Here is a 22,067-nt window from a genome sequence, read left to right as displayed (position 1 = left end):
AGCGAGCTCATCACTAGTTATGACATGTATTGGTTATGTACATATGTACAAGGTGGTCTCAGACTTGGAAGAGGGAAGAGAGGTGTTCACATCTACCCAGGAATTCAGACTTCAGTCTTAGAGGTGTATTCACATTAGACACATTAGGACCCAGCAGTTTTGAGACCACCTTGTCGTTGGTTGATGGGCATGCATGAATTGGCCAAATGATGTGCAACTTATTTTTTTAATGTATTGGTTATGACTAGAGTTGAGCGATACCGTCCGATACTTCAAAATATCGGATCGGAATGGATCGGCCGATCTTTAAAAAAAGTATCGGTATCGCCGATGCCGATACCGGAAGTCCCATTCAAGTCTATGAGACTTCCGGTATCGGAATTGGAAAAACCCTTTCCTGCCCTTGTACAGCCTCTCGGGGGTCTGTACGGGCCATCCGGGGGTCTGTGCCGGCCTGCCGGTGGGCTGTGCGGACTGCCCGGGGTCTGTGCACCCTGTGGGGGTCTGTACCGGCCTGCCGGGGGGCTGTGCTGATGTCCGGGGGTCTGTGCAGGCATCGTCCGATGGGACTACAAGTCCCATCGGGCGATGCCTGCTACCATGACAGTGATTGACACATTAGCCAATGATGGCACAGTAGTAGTCCCATCATCCGGCTAATGTGTTAAATGTAAAAAAAAAAAAAAAATACTACATACATACATACTACATGCATGCTACATACATACTACATGCTACATACATAGTACATATATACTACATGCATGCTACATACATACTACATGCTACATACACACTACATACTACATATATACTACATGCATGCTACATACATGCTACATGCTACATACATGCTACATACATACTGCATATATACTACATGCATGCTACATACATGCTACATACATACTACATACATACTACATGCTACATACATACTACATACATACTACATATATGCATCATACATACTACATGCTACATACATACTACATACTACATATATGCATCATACATACTACATGCTACATACATACTACATACATTCTACATATATACTACATGCATGCTACATACATACTGCATGCATGCTACATACATACTACATACATACTACATATACTACATGCATGCTACATACATACTGCATGCTACATACATACTACATGCATGCTACATATATACTACATACATACTACATATATACTACATGCATGCTACATACATACTACATGCTACATACATACTACATACATACTACATGCATGCTACATACATACTACATATATACTACATGCATGCTACATACATACTACATGCTACATGCATGCTACATACATACTATATGCATGCTACATACATACTACATGCTACATACATACTACATACATACTACATGCATGCTACATACAATACATTCGTACAATACATACATAGACATACAGTACATATAACATAGAGTAACATACTTACCAATACTTGTCACATTGTTCCCCGAAGCCATTGTCGTCTACGGAATAAATATTAACATAACAAACCACAAAAATACTCACCCATGATCCAAAGCAGTCCACGAGTGTGTCCCACGACGATCTTGTGTAGAGAACTGCAGCATCAGCTGATGCTGCCGCTCTCTACGGGCTGCAGGAATCCAATGACGGAAGGTAGGTATCCTTCCGCACTGTATTCCTCCGCCACTTAAAAAAAAAAGTCCCTAGTCTCACTTTATGGTAAAAACTGTGTGGGAATTTCCCACACAGCTTTTACCATAAAGTGAGACTAGGGACTTTTTTTTTTAATTTAAGTGGCGGAGGAATACAGTGCGGAAGGATACCTACCTTCCGTCATTGGATTCCTGCAGCCCGTAGAGAGCGGCAGCATCAGCTGATGCTGCAGTTCTCTACCCAAGATCGTCGTGGGACACACTCGTGGACTGCTTCGGATCATGGGTGAGTATTTTTGTGGTTTGTTATGTTAATATTTATTCCGTAGATGACAATGGCTTCGGGGAACAATGTGACAAGTATTGGTAAGTATGTTACTCTATGTTATATGTACTGAATGTCTATGTATGTATTGTATGAATGTATTGTATGTAGCATGCATGTAGTATGTATGTAGTATATATGTGGTATGTATGTAGCATGTAGTATGTATGTAGCATGCATGTAGTATGTATGTAGTATGTATGTAGCATGTAGCATGTATGTAGCATGCATGTAGTATATATGTGGTATGTATGTAGTATGTATGTAGTATATATGTGGTATGTATGTAGCATGTAGTATGTATGTAGCATGCATGTAGTATGTATGTAGTATGTATGTAGTATATATGTGGTATGTATGTAGCATGTAGCATGCATGTAGTATGTATGTAGTATGTATGTAGTATGTATGTAGTATGTATGTATGTAGCATGTAGCATGCATGTAGTATGTATGTAGCATGTAGTATATATGTGGTATGTATGTAGCATGTAGTATGTATGTAGCATGCATGTAGTATATATGTAGTATGTATGTAGCATGTAGCATGCATGTAGTATGTATGTAGTATATATGTGGTATGTATGTAGCATGTAGTATGTAGCATGCATGTAGTATGTATGTAGTATATATGTGGTATGTGTGTAGCATGTAGTATGTAGCATGCATGTGGTATGTATGTAGTATATATGTGGTATGTATGTAGCATGTAGTTTGTATGTAGCATGCATGTAGTATATACCGGGTGAGTCATAAAGGACGGACGTTTTTAAACTAATCATAAAATCGTTAAATATTTATTAAATATAAATGTATTCACAGATTTGGTTACGTATACTAATAGCATTTGACAAATTCAAGTGTGGAAAACAACATCTGCCATGTGGTGGCCATTATCAGTGATGCATTTCCAAAGGCGTTCTTGGAAGTTGGCATCAACACGTTCCAACACAACTCTGTCGATTTGGGCAACTTCCACTCGAATAGCTTCCTTCAGTTCTTGTAATGATCGAGGCTTAAGCTTGTATACACGTGATTTGAGGTGACCCCATAAGTAATAATCGCACATGGACAGGTCTGGGGACCTAGGAGGCCAATTAATATCGCCAAACCTGGAAATGATGCGACCAGGGAAGAGAGGGCGAAGAACGTTCATTGTTGCTCCGGCTGTGTGGGCCGTTGCCCCATCTTGTTGAAACCACACACTAGAGATGGGGATATGTTGCCGTCGTAACTCAGGAACAAAGAAGTTATTTATCATGGCGATATAACGTTGTGAGTTCACGGTAACAGTATTGCCATTATCGCCTTCGAAAAAGTACGGACCGATCACGCCATATTTGCCCATAGCGCACCACACCGTTACCTTAGGGCTGTGCAGCGGTACGTGCCGTTCGTGGAGCCCCCGGTGGTCGTTTGTTCATTAGTGTACCTCGTGTACGGAGTGCTTCAACCCAACGTAGGATAGTGTTACGAGCGGGAACAGCTTGATTTCTGTGAATATTGAAATGACGCCGAAACTCACGCTGAACGGCTGTGATACACTCATTATTCTTGACAAAACTGTCGTACGCAAAAACGCGATGTTCTATCGTCCACGGCACCATAGCTTAAACTGAAACTAAAATAAAAACAATGCTTTCACCTCACAAACATAACCCCGCCTCCCGCACATCTCTACCTCCACCTGGTGGTGAGTTATAGCCACTTCAAATACATCCGTCCTTTATGACTCACCCGGTATGTAGTATGTATGTAGCATGTAGCATGCATGTAGTATGTATGTAGTATATATGTGGTATGTATGTAGCATGTAGTATGTAGCATGAATGTAGTATGTATGTAGTATATATGTGGTATGTATGTAGCATGTAGTATGTATGTAGCATGCATGTAGTATGTATGTAGTATGTATGTAGTATGTATGTAGCATGTAGTATGTATGTAGCATGCATGTAGTATGTATGTAGTATGTATGTAGCATGTAGTATGTATGTAGCATGCATGTAGTATGTATGTAGTATATATGTGGTATGTATGTAGCATGTAGTATGTAGCATGCATGTAGTATGTATGTAGTATATATGTGGTATGTATGTATCATGTAGTATGTATGTAGCATGCATGTAGTATGTATGTAGCATGTATGTAGTATGTATGTAGCATGTAGTATGTATGTAGTATGTATGTAGCATGTATGTAGCATGTAGTATGTATGTAGCATGCATGTAGTATGTATGTAGTATGTATGTAGCATGCATGTAGTATGTATGTAGCATGCATGTAGTATATATGAGGTATGTATGTAGCATGTAGTATGTATGTAGCATGCATGTAGTATGTATGTATGTAGTATGTATGTAGTATTTTTTTTTTTTTTTTTTTACATTCAACACATAGGCCGGATGATGGGACTACTACCGTCCCATCATTGGCTAATGTGTCAATCACTGTCATGGTAGCAGGCATCGCCAGATGGGACTTGTAGTCCCATCGGACGATGCCTGCACAGACCCCCGGACATCAGCACAGCCCCCCGGCAGGCCGGTACAGACCCCCACAGGGTGCACAGACCACCGGCAGGCCGGCACAGCCCCCCGGCAGGCCGGTACAGACCCCGGGCAGTCCACATAGCCCCCCGGCAGGCCGGCAGAGACCCCTGGAAGGCCCATGATGATGATATCATTTCGGATGTCAATCAACTTTGAACTTCCAATTCCGATGCCCGATATTGAAAAAATATCGGATGTCGGTATCGGAATTCCGATACAGCAAGTATCGGCCGATACCCGATACTTGCGGTATCGGAATGCTCAACACTAGTTATGACATGTACTTCTTACCATCAAAAGGTACATAACAACATTTTTCTAATGCCATGTTAATGTGTAAAATATAGATAACCCTATGTCGGCCATATACAAAGGCAACAGAGCTGGAGTGGTTAACAGTATATGTTTTAAACATCCTTCTATCCTTGCTGGAAAGAGTCTGGTTATGTATTCAATGTTTGAGTAAGGGTGTAAATTAATCCATATTTATACATTTGAAATTTAACTCTTGAAGTTGAGTGGATTACGTTTTAGAATATGGATTAGTTTCCCGAGCTGCTGTCACACATGTGGGCTCCCTATTGTTAGGCAGCATATCTCCATGACTGCAAGCAGGTTGGCAAATATACAGCTGTATTCACCTGTGTGTACACATCCCATTTCTAAAATGTAAACCTTCTAAAAGGGAAGGGGAAAAAAAGCAGCCTTCAACAAGCCAGGACAATTGTGAAGGCTTGTTTTGTGCTGAAACTTAACAACGCATTCAGTGTCAGAAGAGGCACTTTAAAATGCAATAATTCAGTAATGCTTTATTTAGCACAACATATAGTCATCTCTCAAGCGGGAATAACCATTAGAAGAAAAGTTGTGATAAGGCTTTTACACGGCTTTTATAGCCAGCCTCCACCCTCCCCGCCTTGCTTCCTTATTTATATTGTCACCTACCTACTTCCTGTTCATAATGAGGACAGAGATTCAGCAAATATCAATAGTCAAGAAAGTGCTGACAATTCAAAGGATCCAAATTGGTGTCGTTTTGCTATGTTTAAAGTGTTACTGTATTGCACTGTATGTATAGATGCAGCCTAAATTCATGTCTATGTACCCCTTCCCAACCATTAAAACAGAATGACCCCTGAGACAATAGGTCTCTTCGAATTGGAAAAATATTGAATATAAAAATTATTCTTTATTAACAACCATATAAATACACAATAGAAAAGATAAAAAAATAAGGTGACTCATGCCAAGAGGAGATGCAGACAAACCTTTTAGGCAATATACATGGCAATAAACAGTTACTGGCTAAATTATTAGCTCTGGTAAATATACTCGGGAAAATAAAGACAGTCCTGCACAAATTCCCAATAAGAGTGCCCAAGGTGGATCAGGTAAGGTCCTAAATGGTATAAATGTGATTGTTACCTAAAATAAAAATTGTTGAAGTTTTCCAGAAAGGTAGTGCTGCATACCTACACCCCAACGCGCATTTTGCCTTGCTTCTTCAGGGGCCAAAAAAGGTTGGTCTGTGTCTCTTGGCATGTGGCACCTTAATTTTTATATTTTCTATTGTGTATTTAAAGGATTGTTGATAAAGAATATTTTTTACATTCACTATTTGTCCATACAAATCTTGAGTCTGAGACCTATTTGCCCCGGGGTTATTATATTTCAATTGATTGTGGAGTGTTAACCTCTCTTACATAAGGGTTTCCAGGACAGCTACATTTATCATCCTGCCCCAACCGGGTCAGTGTTATCAGTAGAATTGCAAAAGTAATTATGTAGGAAACATAAACCCCTTCTATCTTCAACAGCCATGAACGACTGCCAATACCATTTCTTTATAAGCAGTCCTAACATAGGGAAACATCTATCAACTTAAATATGAAATTATGTTTCCAGTTTTCATTGAAGGGGGCGAGCAGTAGTGGACAACCCCTTTATAAATCGCCCAAGGGTGTTTGATAAAATTAAAAAAATGAAAAAGAATTCTAAAAAAAAATATAAAAGCCCTCCTGATTCAGTACTTTTCCTCCACCTCTTAGCCCTGTGACCCCCTCCAGTCTGCTGACATGAAGAATGTTATGTCACCACTGCAGTGACTCATAAGTCCCTGATTGGCTGCAGAGTTCCCAGTTTTGTTGGACCCGAAGAGTTTTTTCTGCCGGTTAGACAAAAAAATAAATGAGGCAACAGATCGGTGACTACTAAATGGCTGCAGCATTCACGTGACATTGTTTACACTCGAGACCAAAAGGTGGCAATTTGAGAAGACGTTATGCAGTTGGGTACAACCGCTTTTACTGAAAAGATGTGTGTGTAGCTGGTTACTGTAGGAGTCATCCAGAGTTCCCACAAGTCATGTGGATGAGCTCTTACATGCAGATTACAATAAGTATATTGGCAACATAATCAGATAAATTATGAATAGAATGCAATTGAAAGCTGAAGGTAAAACCAGTATCAACATAACTTATCGCTAATATGGAAGCTACGTCTTGCTGTCTTCCATTAATAGGCGTATATGGCCAAAAAAGATCCATGACAAACTCAACCTGCATCTGTGTAGTTAATGGCCTGATTGGAACAGTTTTGTGGGGGGTTTAGACATACACCCCAACAGTAGAAGAAAATTCTGCACAAGCCCAGCCTAAGGCCAGGGTCACACTTGCAACTGTGCTATTCAAGTGCCTTGACACGGCGGTCTCGTGCTCCAATGACCAGGATGATTTCTCTGGTGAGCTGGACTTTTCTATTGAATACACACTTGCAACAGCAATGCGAGAAACTCGCCTCAATACCCGACAATCCCGCAAGCACTCGGGACATGTATTTCTATGCAACTGAACGCTCCGGTCAGAGACACTAGCAGCAGTGCCGGGTGTTATGTGCAAGTTTCTCACACTGCAGTTGCAAGTGTGACATCGGCCTAAGGCTGAACTCACGCATACATGACTTGAGGCTGTTAGTTCAGGACAGGAGACCAGGCAATATGGTCTATACATGTGACCTCAGATTATACAGGACTTGCAATAAGCAACTGTATAACTACTTTACTACATTTAAGATTCATTTAAAACCATTAAGCCAGGTTCACATCCCCCCCCCCCCACCAATGACCTCATGTTAGGTTCATCCCATGTTTGACTTGACAGATGATTTAAAAAAAAAAAAGATTTTCCAGTCTATAGAGTTGTCACAAACCTCACATTGACCTCCAGGTTGTAGAACCTGTTCCAAAGGAAATGAAGAGCAACCATCTTTCTCATGGATACAAGTGCTGATGGCCTGTATGAATTCACATTGTAAGTCATCCCACAAGAGTGTATAAATTGGGCAGAATCAAGCAATAGCCACAGCTTCTGTTTGTAAGTAGACTGATAGGCTCCATGTACTTGTCCACATGGCAGATAAGCGCAGGAGCCGCCTGGTATACACATGCACTAATCTGGTGGGGGTTTTTTTTAGTGCATACAGCCATTTATACTCTTAGGCCGGAGTCACACTGGCGATTAAAACGGATGAATGCAATGCGATAAAAAAAAAAAAAAAAAACCCCTTGCATTCGAACCCATGTTATTCTATGGGGCTGCTCCCATCATGCGATTTTTTATCGCATCCGATCGTCGGACCGAGAATTGCAGCATGCTGCGATTGTCACCGATTTTCGGATCGGATTCGACAATGCAAGTCTATGGATGCGATTAAAAATCGCATTGAAAACGCACCACACGTGTGACTTGCGATTAAATCGCAAGACTTCTCTAGGTCAACAGCAAAGAGCATCAGGCATTGACATTGGATGTCAATTTGATGCTTAGATGCGAATAAAATCGGTTCCACGCCGGAAAATGGGATGACAGACGGATATCTGGCCAAGAAATCTTTGTGCGATTTCGTACCGTTAAAATGGGACCAATTTTTTATTCGCTGTGTGGGACTCCAGCCTTAGAGGTACATTGAATGGCTTACAAGTCTCCTTACGCCAACTTGACACCCTCCAAAGAAAGTTCACCTCTTCCGCTATGTTCACACGTTGATTTCTTTTAGCGCAGTACAGGCTATAAGACTTCTAAAATCTCATGCACATGTTTGTTTTTACCTGACTGAACTGGAAAACTGCAGCATGTAAACTTTTGCAGTGGTTTTTCCCCTACAGAAAGCAATGCGTAAGGCCAGGATCCCACATGTGAGAAACATGGCCGAGTGTCCCATGTTAATACCCGGCACTGCCACCGGTACTCGGTAGCAGAGCGTTCAGCTGCATGTATTGCTATACGGCTGCACACGCCGATCAGAGTGCCGGGTATTAATATGCGAGACTCGGCCGTGTTTCTCACATATGTGATCCCAGCCTAAGTGAAAAACATTGCCATTAGTTTTTGCAACTTTTTTTTCGTGAAGAGGGGAGAAGGGGGGAGAGCAGGTACAGCAGGATGTGAAGCATTTTTGTGATTTTTCCCACGTTTAAAACCTAAATGTCTGTCTTCTCACCTGAGAATGGAAGATAGTATTAGTACAGTTTAATTAAATTTGTTATATTTGTGAAAGTAAACAAAGCCCTACCGACTCAAAGCCTGAGAAAGAAGTAAACAATACCCAATGCCCTAGCAATGTGTAAATATAAATCGCTAACAACTGAAATTGAACATGGTCTGACCAACTCAATGGCCCTACCAATGTGAACGTCCTGGGCCGTTTCTCCTCGGCCGCTTCCTGCTGCCTGTTTGGCAGCTCACTAGCAACCACTTAGGCTATGTGCACACGTTGCAGATTCTGCTGCATTTCTGCAGCGGTTTTGGCCCTGCAGAAACGCAGCAGTTTCGCAGACATGGTACAGTCCATGTTATCCTATGGCATTTCAAGATTGCTGTGCTCATGCTGCGGTTTTTTCCCCGCACGGGTTTTGCTGCGGTTTACAAACCGCAGCATGTCAATTGTTTGGGCAGATTCCACAGCAGTTTCACACCTTTAACATAGTAGTGGTGTGAAACCGCAGGCCACTACCTGCGGATCCGCACGGAAAAACCCACAGGTGAATCTGCAGCGTGTGCACATAGCCTTAGCGATGCACCAGCGATCCTGACCGGGTCATATCGTTGTCAGGATCGCTGGTGCATCGCTGAGGCTATGTGCACACGCTGCGGATTCACCTGTGGGTTTTTCCGTGCGGATCCGCAGGTAAAGTGATTTGCGGATTAGCCTGCGGTTTCACACCTCTATGTTAAAGGTGCAAAACAGCTGCGGGATCTGCACACCTGATATGCTGCGGTTTGTAAACCGTAGCAAAATCGTGCGGGAAAAAACCGCAGCGTGAGCACAGCAGATTTGAAGTACCATAGGCTAACATGGTACTGTACCATGTCTGCAGAACTGCTGCGTTTCCACAGGGCCAAAAACGCTATGGAAACGCAGCAGAATCCGCAACGTGTGCACATAGCCTTAGTGCAACGGACCTTTACTTAATGCAGCAGCCAGGGTCATCTGGCTAATCAGTACTCTGACACATCCGCTCTTCTCCAGTCCTTACATTGGCTGCCCATTCATTATAGGATCCAATTCAAAGTACTTGTTCTCACCCACAAAGCTCTCCACAGTGCTGCACCCCCCCCTACATCTCCTCCCTCATTTCTGTCTATTGGCCTAACCGACCGCTGCGCTCTGCAAACGACTTTCGACTAACCTCTGCACTAATCCGTACCTCCCACTCCCAACTCCAAGACTTCTCCCGTGCTGCGCCAATCCTCTGGAATGCTCTACCCCAAGAAATTAGGGCTATCCATAATTAGCATAGCTTCAGGCGCTCCCTCAAAACACATTTGTTCAGAGCGGCCTATCACGTTCACTAACCACAGTCATTCTGTGTAAATGTGCATGTGCAGCCCATTCACTATCTCCATACATCCCTCACTCCCTCAAGATGGCTGGACCATCATTGTAAATACACACTTGTACCTTGTATCTCCCCCACCTCATTGTAGATTGTAAGCTCTTACGAGCAGGGTCCTCTTATTTTGCTTTAATTGTATTAACGTTGTTACTTATGACTTGTGTTTTGAAACTGTTAAACTGTAAAGCGCTGCGGAATATGTTGGTGCTATAAAGATTATTATTATTATTACTACTACATGTAAATTAATTACCACAAAAGAAAACGAAACTGAAGAAAGAAGGTGACACAATGGGGAAGATTTACCACGTAAATGATGTCCCTGCCACCTCTCAGATCATTAATCTAACTTTGATAGGTTCCTAATTTGTATTCATTAATGCTACGTGCACATGTTAAGTATTGGCAGCTGAAATTTTGGCACCATTTCTGTATATCTCGGCAGGAAAAACGCTTTGTAAAATATGCATTTTTTTTATCTTTCACTTTTTGTTGTGGATTTTTCCTGCACTTAATATGGGTGAAATCTGCAGAAAGAGGCTGAAAATTTGACATGCTGCAGATTTACCATAAATCTACTGCAAGGAGAAACCAAAAAAAAAAAAAAAAAAAAAAAAACACACAATCACAGTGCAGTTTTCATTTGACACTGCAGTTTAAGAGATGAAAGCTGACCTCCTAATGGATAAGCAGGTCATTTTTTTCTGGTTTTGAAAAGGTTTTTTTTTTTTTATAAAATCTGTGACCAAAGAGGAGAAAAAAAAAAAAACGACCTTAAGATTTCAATTATTGCGAATAATTCGCCAAATAAAATATAGGTTTATTTAAAACTTAAGGAAAATACAAACTCCAAAAAGGTTCAATTTACTTCATAGTTTACAAATATACAAAATAGAAGTTAGCATAAAATTTATATTACATATTTTATATGTAAAGTCCTATATAGAAAACACAAGACATTTGTTCTGGATAAGGCATATGTGGAAGTAGACCATTGTACACATTATTGCACACAGAAACCACAGTGCATCACGTACTGTCTGCATATACAAACATCGATAAATCAGGTTTACACACCTGACTTTGGTCATTTAAAGAAAAAAATAAAAAATCGGAAGACAAAATAGGTTTCCTTGTCAAATATGCAGCAGTTTGAGAACTTTGGCTTCAATCTTTGGTACCTTTAGAAGTATGAGCCGGTAAGCACCATTAGCTAATATGACTATTCCTTCAACCAGATTTTCGTTAGCTTTATTCTACTAGATGTGTGTAAACGCACACTTGTTAGAGTTTTGCATGGAATAATCAGATATATTCAGCCTTCCTCAAATGTTACATATTTCATTATATAACGAGAGGAATTTATTCATAATACATAAGCCCTTGACCTGGCTGGTGGAGCTGGATGAGAATAGAAGACAGCAGCAGGTGGGCCAATGTTGAACACCTGTAAATAGTGCAACCACCATTTTCCAGTCATTAACCTTTAAGATCAAGTCCACAAAAGAAACAAAAAAGTCCAGTTTTATCCAACAATGGAATGATTGAAGATCCAGTCAAAGACCCATTTCCTCAGACATGGTTCATTAAATTACCGCAGTATGTTCTCCGACGTGTAGTAGAGAATGGTTATGCAGTTACATGAGGTTCCCAATTCTTGCCTTCCCACAAAACATGGCAGCTTGTAGTGCTTACATTTGTTTTCCTCCCGTCCCCATGGTTTGTGTGTGCTATAAATACTGAAAAGCCTATGGCAGTATTGGGTCTCGGGCTACTTCATATACTCAGAAGTGCCTTTTCATGTGCAAGGCTAGGTGGTCTGACCTAGAGAAAGCTCGGTCACACCTTTGGCACTGGAAAGGCCGATGACCAGTGTGTTTCCGGTAGTGGCGTGTTAGTTCATCAGAGCGAGCAAATTTCCATCCACAGCCTTCCCAGTCGCAGTGGTATGGCTTCTCTCCTATGGGAAAAGCAGACAAGGAATTATTTAAAAAAAAGCAAACAGGAATCAAATACTTCATCAATTTCTAAAAACCATGTATACTATGTGGACGGTCTACCGCAAGATCCATTGTTTTGTCACAGAACACACAGTCTGTAATAAAGAGTAGTATGGCTCACTTCACATCACAAAGTAGACACATGTCTAACCAGTTTATCTGCACCTTGACATTTACAACACAAGCCACTTTGGTCTACAAGCTGATGTATTTACAGTCCACCTCCACAGGAACGTCTTATATTCACACATGATCAGCGACCAACACATTATCCGTGCCACATATTAATCAAACGTTTAGCAAATTCTTTGTATACTTTAGATTCCAATTTTCAAGTTTCAAGATCACTGCTTGCTACTGTTGGCTAATTTTTTTTCCCCCAGTGGAAAAGTCTACATCATGGATAAAATTGACAGGAGCAGAGCTGGGTAGGTCCATCAGAGATCTTCTGCACAACTCAGGACAGGAGAAACTAAATGGATCTTGGCATGACAAGCAGAGACTGTGAAATATGTGAACACCAGGATAAAAGAAAATATGCCTCCATCTGCGGTCTGATTTTTCATCCCATTTTCATCAGTGTGTCAGTTTTTACAGTCAGGGATTTTCACTCAGGAAAAAAAAATTGCACAGCTTCTTTTATCCACTGCAATGTCAATCACAGACAGCACACAGACCCAGACTGGTAGGAGCAAACCTGATCCACGACTCAGATGAAAAACTTCTGTGAGCTTTTTTGCAGACAATCCACAAACAATAAAAACATGGACATGCGAACTGCTCCATACATTCTAATGGGTACATGTTCTAGCAGTGAAAACCATGGGTAGAACATGGACGTGAAGAACAAACATCTGAATATGGCCTTAGAAGGCTGTAAACTATCTTTGAGACTCAATATAGACAAAGTTACAAAACTATGGTTTAGACTGACCCATCCTAGTACCAGAGGTTCCTCCACTGTGCCCAGATTCTGACAATGTAACGGGCTTCAAAGGGACAACCTTTATAGTGAATTACTTGCCACCAAGTGGCCATTATAGGCAGGTTAAGAAGAGGAAAACTCCCAAACCCTATCATACCGACTGTCCAGTTTGTGCAAGTTTACAATGTACATTAAAGCTTTGGTGACACATGCTCTGCATAGAAGGAGGATGAACGACAACTCTGGTGGGCATCAGGATCCCTGACACTAGGAACAACCCTATTATATTTAATACAGAGAATATAAATTATATATACACCCACACTGCAGATCTAATCTAAGGTCTCAAACATGAGCATTTCGTAGCAATCATATTCAATAGATATTCACATCATTTATTAATATTTTTGCTGACCAATGGTTGTCAAAAAAAACAAAAAACACAGAATGGAAAAGAAACAAGAAGCTATTAAAACAAATTTGGAAAGGTGGGAGACAAAAATAAAAAACCCACAACTGACAGCACACAGATGTTAGTACCTGGTGCTCAGAAGACGAGGCAATAGTTTTATTAAAGGTTGGCGAGAGCTCTGCCTCCTACACGGCTAGTAAAAACAGAAATCTGTCCAATTTTTGGACCCAAACCACAAAAACTGAATATGTGAACCCACGTTAGGTTCTCCTGTATATAAGCTTGCATTAAGTTTGTATATACAATGCCCCAAGAGTTTTATGACCTTACAAGCATTGACCTCCTTGCCTTGAAGTTACTGTGACAGGACACCAACAAGGATTTATGAAAGTGAGCTTGTAAAATGAAAGTTTAATTGGATAAAAGCAATGAAAATCTTATTATCCCTAGCTCCCAACCCTTACTGATCCATTCTGCATCAGAAACGACAGCTTTTACATTTGCACAGATTTTTAGACTAGCAAAACTTAAAAGTTACAGTGATGCCAAAGTCCATTTTGGAATTAGTTCCTGTAGACAACCACTTCCAATGATTCATAGTCAATTAGATGGCTGCACATTCAGGGATACTCTATGGTCCAGAAAAATGGCATCCTTCACCATGCTTGAAGAAATCCATTCTAAGATTCTCTACTTTTCCATTAGAAATGAGAGAGAATGTAGGAGTGTTGGAATGTAGAGAGAAAAGTTTCGTCTATGCAAACAAATCGGTAAACCAGCGTTGGTACACAGGTAAAAAAAAAAAAAAAAAAAAAAAAAGAGTTCCAGCTAGTTTACGCTTTCACGCATCATAAATTACCAGTTGTCTAAATTCCAACAACTTACAAAAAATGAATTAAAATTTTGAAAACATACTTTTAAAGTGACAAGAACATGCTAAGAAGTGGCTAGACAGCAGATTTCGGATTGCAGAAAAATGTCATTAGGTATTAGTCCTCCAAGGTATGTTCTTAAGGTCTACATGTTGGCTGCTACCAAGTGGGGATTTCTGCAATTATCATGCCCTAGACCCTCAGGGCTTGTGCAGCAGCGTCTCAAAAGATCAAAGTCATTTTGTCTTCATTGTTAGCTGCAAATATGTTCTACTATTCTAAAAATGAATGTGATCTGTGGTAAACTCGTTTCAAACTTGGCCGAGGTCCATAGACATTAACCACACCTCAAAACCTTGTGAAATGAATTTTTCCACTTGAAAGTCAGCGACAAATAGTCAACTGCCCTTATTGACAAGTCTTGGCGCAAGGTAAAAATCAAGACTAAAGAGAACAAGCAGCTCTTGGGTGAAAAACAACTCTGAATCCCAACACTTGTTACATTTGCTATGCTATCAAGGCTGGAAAAACAGGTCACTAAAGTTTGATAAATGAGAACTTCTTCCCCTCAGCTTTTTTACATCGGGGAAAAAAAAAAAAAAAAAATTCTTACATAGTGCTCAAGTTTTCCTCTAGAATTCGTTCTGGGTACAAAGTATGGAAAAGGGACACACCAAATTGGAGGAGTCGTTCCTTAATCAAATGTGAGCAAGACTTGGCAAACCATCTAATTCAGTGAATTGTATAGGGTAAAAATGCCAATTTTTTATATTAGTTCTATTTTCTTAAAACTATTTGTAACTAAAGCTCACGAAACTAGTATGAAAATACACAAATCACAGTTTCATGCGGTATAACAGACACAAATAGGACTTTCTCCTTATAAAGCAGACGTCTTTGGCTAGCTCATACACCTGCTTGGTAACTTTTAAAATATAACATTAGAGTAACTATTTGGAAATGTGTTAATGACACCAAAAACGCTAAATCGGAAACTAAATGTGGGGGGGATTGTTTAGATGGATCTATAGTATGACTAAGCATTTTTTTGCAAATTCTTGAAATAATTCCTTATCTGTATAGAGGAAATATTCTAGTAAAAGAATTGATCAGTTCTTTGAAGAAATACTTCGAAAAGTTCTCCATGTTGTATGAGACTGTAGGGTTAGTCTATGCGGCATACGTGAAAATCCCATAAATACCGGTACCTATGCTAGTGAAACAAATCGCAGAGAAGATGGATGTGCACATATACTAAAATATGTGTTCTTGTCCTATATATATTTATCTAATACTAAAAATGAACTCCTGGAGGAAGGGGTAGCTTCAGATCGGCAACTACCTTTGATGTAACCTATTTGTAGAGAACGTATTCTTTCAGTTTATAGGCTCTTTGTATGCTTCACTCTGTAATATGCCTAAAGTTTTGCCAAGAGTAAAGCCACAAAAACCGACATTCTAAATAGTCTCCAGAAGGAAGCAGAGCAGTGTGGGCACAGATGTTTATGCAAAGTACACTGGTAATTTTGTCACAGCAGCCCTATATACTACAGCCTTTATTAAAACAATAGCCAAATATTCCCCCCATCAGTCTGAGAAAATCTGTTACCTGTATGAGTGCGCAGATGGGCCTTTAGATGTGAGCTTTTGGTGTAGGTCTTTCCACAGCCAGCGTACTCACAGGTGTGAGTAGCGGTTCTTTTCCTGGGCCAGGACTTGCGACCCCTCTTGGGCTTAACTTCTTCTGACATGCAGCTGCCCGGAGTTAGGAGCTCTAGAGGTGAAGAGGGTGGGGTCAGCATCACTTCTTGTTTCAATAGTTGAAAGTTTAAAGGTTCTTCAAAAATACTTAGATAAGACTGACCTTGATACTGAAGCTGAGATGGAGGCAGTTGGGGCTGCTGGTCTGGTGGGAAGTGAGGGAAACCTGCAGAAGAGTGGTAGCCAGGAGGTATTGACAGAGAGGGGTGGCTTAATGCCTGAGACGAAGCATGGCAATCTCTTACCATGAGCTCATCTGGAGACAAAGGTTGGTTAGTCCTGCTTGACAGCACCCTTACTACTTGATACTCATGCTGCCCTTGTGATTGTTGACCTTGTCCATCCATTTGGCAAGAGCCCGAGCAAGAACCAGGTGCTTCCTGCTTGATCTCTTGACGCATCCTTGGCAGTTGATACACCATGTGACTGTCCATACCAGAACCACCCTTTCTAACACTGATGGGCTGGCCATAGTCACTCATATCCACAGCAGCCTTCAATACAAATTTGCCTTGTAGACTAGTCTGTGCCTGCTGCATATAAACAGGGTCCAAGTCAGGTCTCAAAAGCTCAGCCACAAATCCACCAGAAGGAGACACATCATTTATATCCGCCAGGTTAAAAGAGGAGTTTGGCACAGTGGACTCCCTTGAACTATATATTAGAGGGGTGCCTCCAGTTGCTTCCTGAGGGCAAGATAGCTGGTAGGTAAAGTTACAGTTGGCAGGTGGCGAGAGAGCAGACATGCTGTCTGGTAGTGAAACAGCCGGTGGAGGTGATGAGGCAGCAGCAGAGGAAGATGATGAGGAGGAAGCCACCATAGACTCCTGATGAATAAGAGAATTAGATAGTATAAAATCAAAGTCCAGCAGCTCATGAAATTCCTCTTGATCTCTGCGAGACCCCAAAGAGTGTCCCTCTACACCGTCATAGGGCCGAGACAGGTTAAGTGCAGGATGCCTTTTCATGTGGGACAGCTCTTCTCTCCACCTCTGTAGGAAAAAGTAAGACAAGACAACTTTCTTAGCACAGCTGCCAAAGTACAAAGCACATTCAAGTTAAAAAAAAAAAAAAAAATAAAAAAATAATTATCCCTTATGCAGAATTTTGGTAAGAACATTGTTACTCCCCAACCAGAGCAGATTTGGGCCAATCTAGACGCAACAACTTATCTACAGTTAAATATCTGCATTTGGCATTTCCCCTTTAGGAATATTATTGTGTACACTGGTTTCTAAGATAACAGCAAACAGAGACCCTTCTATTTTCCTTCTGAACACTATCACAAGGAGATGAGTAAGCGTAAGACACAGGAACTGAATAGCAAAGCTCTAATGCAAGAAGCCATGGCTGTGCCATAATTAAGGGGGCACAACTTTAGGGCTAAAGTAAGGCAGCGGGATGGGTGAAGCTGCGCAACATGAAGAAGCTGGCTACTAAGTGGCAACTGGATCCCTGCTTAGCTAATAGGAGAATTAGCCAGCATGATATAAGCTTGGACGAAGGGCTACAGATCCATAGATCCTGCAGAACGCATCCCACAAGGGGCCACAATCCACAGATCCTGCAGAACGCATCCCACAAGGGGCCACATAATCCACAGATCCTGCAGACCTCAGCCCACAGAGGGCCACAAAATCCATAGATCCTGTATATCGCATCCCACAGGGGGCCACAATCCACAGATCCTGCAGACCTCAGCCCACAGGGGGCCACATAATCCACAGATCCTGCAGACCTCACCCCACAGGGGGCCACATAATCCACAGATCCTGCAGACCTCACCCCACAGGGGGCCACATAATCCACAGATCCTGCAGACCTCAGCCCACAAGGGGCCACACAATCCATAGATCCTGTAGAACGCATCCCACAGGGGGCCACAATCCACAGATCCTGCAGAACGCATCCCACAAGGGGCCACACAATCCACAGATGCTACAGCCCACAGAGGGCCACACAATCCATAGATCCTGTAGAACGCATCTCACAGGGGGCCACAATCCACAGATCCTGCAGACCTCAGCCCACAAGGGGCCACACAATCCACAGATGCTACAGCCCACAGAGGGCCACATAATCCACAGATCCTGCAGAAGGCAGCCCACAGGGGGCCACATGAAGCACAGTTATGGAGGAGAACATGCAGAGTGCCAACCTAATGGTGGGCATGGGAGAGGAAGGAGAGGGCTACTCCCCTCGCAGGGATACTCACGTCGCCAACACTTGCCAGTCTCAACACTCTGTCCTTGCCCGGGGTCCCCGCTGTGAAGGTGGCGATGGATGGCAGCAAGGTCCCGCTGAGAGCCATGTCACACTCACTGGGCGGCTGCCTGGGCACAGATATACACAGTCACATCACACTGCAGCCAGCGAAGCCCCAGCACAAGCAGCTGCCTCTCCGCCCTGCTCACACGTACCTCGTGCTGACAGCGGCTCCGTCCACAGAAGCCACACACTAGCGCCACGCGTCTAGCACAGGCCGTCCATAGGCACAGTACTAGGCACGGGTGACGAGCCGAGGCTGCAGGGCGTCCCTGTGTCCGGCGCCTGTCACACACAGCCGAGTCCGGGGATCCCCTCCAGGTACTGCCATGAGCGCCGCCTGCAGCTGCTACTGCTCTCTCCCTGCCCTCGTGTTCTATGTGACTGTGAGCGGCGACCGCGGCTGACAAGCCTTATAAATGCGGGGCGGGGACTGGAATCACGTGACAAGTGCCCACGCTTTACGCCACACCCAAAGCCCCGCCCACTGTCGCCTCATAACAATCCCGCGTTCCCACCTCTTTTCCGCAACTGTCACTAGAGCTGCTGCTGCTGCTGTTTACAAGTGTGTCCACTAGAGGCGCCAGTTACTGCCGCAGGTTTGATGGCAAACGACTGAGGGTAATTGCTAAGGAAGGCGACAGTTTAATGGCGATACAGGACTCCACCAGTGAGACGGCGCGGCCGCAGGTGGGAGGCTCCTCGGAGAGCAATACGAGGGCGCGGCCTGCGGCCGTGACGTCTGAGCAGCAGCTGGCTGGCAAGCGCTGCTGTGACAGTAGTAGCGGCCCCGGCGTCAGTCGCAGGAGCATGAGAAGGTGGGCGCGGCTGGTGACGTCACGTCAGTGTTTGGAGAGCCAAACAGAGCGGGTTGCTGGGAGACGGCGCGCATCCGGACGTGGGAGTCCCTGAGCCGGGGGCGCGCACAGCGCGTGTCAGTGCTGGCGGGGGCGAGCGCTGCTCTGCCTGCACTCACTGTGTCCTGGAGTTACACAGGAGTCAGCTCGGGGCTTGTGCCTTCTCATTAATGGGGGCTTTCACGTTGTGGAAGCTAGCCTATACCTATCCTTAAAATGGGGGCAAAGTTCCCTATTACTGGGGGTCCAACTGCTGGGACCCATATCCATCCGAGGCACAGAAAAGCCCAGTGTAAATGGAGCAGTAGGTAATTGTTGTGCAAACTGCTCCATTTATTCTTAAAGGGGATGTCCACTACTTGGACAGCACCTTCAGTCCTCATCTCGCCCATGAAATAATTACACCTATACTCCCCTGCGGTTCTTACGCCAAGCCAGCGGTGTCGGCACTGGCTCTCCAGGGGATCGCATGACATTGGCTTCAGGGGTCACATGACATCGGCTGCAGGGATCAAGTGACAGCAAACTGTGGCTCCGGGGATTACATGACATTGGCAGCAGGGATCGCGTGACATAACAATCTGGCTGCACGGATCGCGTGACAATCTGTGGCCACAGGGATCACATGATATTAGCTGAAGGAATCACGTGACGTAATCTGTGGCAGCAGGGATCGTGTGACAATCTGTGGCCGCAGGGATCGTGTGACATAACCATCTTTGGCCACAGGGATCACATGATATTAGCTGAAGGAATCACGTGACGTAATCTGTGGCTGCAGGGATCGTGTGACAATCTGTGGCCGCAGGGATTGTGTGACATAACGATCTGTGGCACTGTCTGTGCATTCAAGCAAATCACATACAGCTGCTGTTGTCTCACTTCCTCCAGGTGTCTACGATTCATGGGGTGAATGAAGCAGTTACTGATTGGCTACAGGGAACGTGTGTTAGGCGTCAGGTTTCTGCGTCTGCTCTGCAGGAATCCAGAGCCTCACATTCTGCGGTCTCCTGCTGTCTATCTACTACAGAGGAGATTACTTTGCAGCAGACCGCTCCAGAGACTAAGTCCCTCTGTGCTCCTACTGGGCATGCTCACGAGACGATCTCCCATTGGAGAGTCACGTGTCCAGGTCCTGTTCCAGATCTCATTGGTCCATCGCAGAGATCTGGAAGGTCCCGCACGGCTATAAAAAGCGCGCATGGCCGTTCCACCATGTGCTAGTATAGACTATACTGCTATGTGTGAATGGTGACGGATGTATGACTCTGGTGACTGACTCATTTGAAACCCCTTCCCTCTGATAATACGCATGGTGATAGGGAATTGGTTTAGTAGTCAGCGCCAGTCAGTGGCAAGCCTTAAGCCACTGTGCTCACCTCTACGCTAGTGTCCGACATCGTGCTTGCTTTCTGCTTTGTCATTGAGCGGCAGTGTCCTATGCCGCGCTGCAGTTGCAGCCCTCCTTGGCGTCCGCAGAAGCGACACCGCACACACGGTAGGTCTAGAGGGACGCAGCACCTCTAGCTTGGGTCCTGCTCCTGTGACCAGATACCGTGTGTGCATCTACCTGAGGCCTGTGTCACTAACAGGTTCAGCGTTTTGTATGTTTTTTGTTGCGTCACCTCTGTGTGTGAACAGAGGCCGCTCTGCGCACTTCGGGTGAAGTTTAACCCGTGTGCATCATAACTGCCATATTGCTTGTCTGCCACCACTTAGCAGTTATACCACCTACTGCATGGTGGACCCCGAGCGGCAAACGCACTTTATTATTATTTTATTTAGTGCATTCCGCCATTCCTAACAACGTGTGACATAATAGCGCACGGTCCCGGAGAGAGTGCCGACACCAGAGACGAGTATAAGGCTATGTTCACACATTGCGTTTCTGCAGCCCTTTTTATGCCCATTCAAAGCTGCTTTTTACAGTACAGCAAAAGCTATAACATTTAAGAAATCTCATGCAGATGCTTTTTTTCGCTGACTGAATTGGAAAACTGCTGCTTTTTTCCATGTCACATGCAGGGTGGAAACTCGAGCCACATCACTCCAGCACCCACGATACTCGATGCATACCCGAGCGCCTCAATACAAATCTGAAGAGCGAGCACTCGCATTCAGCACTAGTCGTCATAGCGTCATCTTTTTTTTATGATTTTTCTTTGTTACGGAAGCTACCCTTTGAAAAAGACAGCTAGTAATGGGGATGTACTTAGGGGCTATTTGTAGCAACTGCATTGTCTACCATATCCCTGGACTGGCATTTATAATGAAATTTTACCCTCTCTTTACTTTGACTCTTCTGCTTTTTCGGGCTTCATCAGAGAAAATAACTTTGCAAGATGTTCAAAGATTGGATTGCAGAGGACTGTGGTAAAGATATTTTCGTTGATAAAGCCCCTTTCAGACTTGATGGGATAGCTGAAAGAATGGTTGCCCAGAGAAGAAATGGCGAGTCCCATGACATGAAAACAGTAAAGCATCCTGAGACCATTCACATGTGGGTTTACTTACTAAGTGGCTCGGTCAACAAAACATTGAAA

General features: G+C 43.3%; 1 protein-coding gene across 3 annotated transcripts; it reads right to left on the bottom strand.

Annotated features, from left to right (window-relative positions):
- Nucleotides 1-11,218: 11,218 nt before the first annotated feature.
- Nucleotides 11,219-19,063, bottom strand: KLF4 (KLF transcription factor 4). Of its 3 annotated transcripts, XM_073542653.1 has the most exons (5): nucleotides 18,823-19,056; nucleotides 18,618-18,735; nucleotides 16,506-17,394; nucleotides 16,251-16,415; nucleotides 11,219-12,392 (listed from the first exon to the last, which is right to left on the bottom strand). In XM_073542653.1, exons 2-5 carry the CDS (start codon nucleotides 18,711-18,713, stop codon nucleotides 12,217-12,219), a joined length of 1,326 nt encoding a protein of 441 aa, XP_073398754.1. In that variant the 5' UTR covers nucleotides 18,714-18,735; nucleotides 18,823-19,056; the 3' UTR covers nucleotides 11,219-12,216. The 3 variants fall into 3 exon arrangements, with proteins under 3 accessions (XP_073398754.1, XP_073398755.1, XP_073398753.1); XM_073542654.1 differs by having other exon boundaries at nucleotides 16,251-17,394; nucleotides 18,618-18,731; nucleotides 18,823-19,063; XM_073542652.1 differs by having other exon boundaries at nucleotides 16,251-17,394; nucleotides 18,823-19,057.
- Between the last annotated feature and the right edge of the window lie 3,004 nt (nucleotides 19,064-22,067).

The sequence above is a fragment of the Dendrobates tinctorius genome, unplaced genomic scaffold, assembly GCF_039654945.1.
Source record: "Dendrobates tinctorius isolate UK_male_01 unplaced genomic scaffold, ASM3965494v1 ptg000128l, whole genome shotgun sequence".
In the NCBI taxonomy this organism is placed as follows: Eukaryota; Metazoa; Chordata; class Amphibia; order Anura; family Dendrobatidae; genus Dendrobates; species Dendrobates tinctorius.
This window is presented reverse-complemented; position numbering and strand designations above follow the sequence as displayed.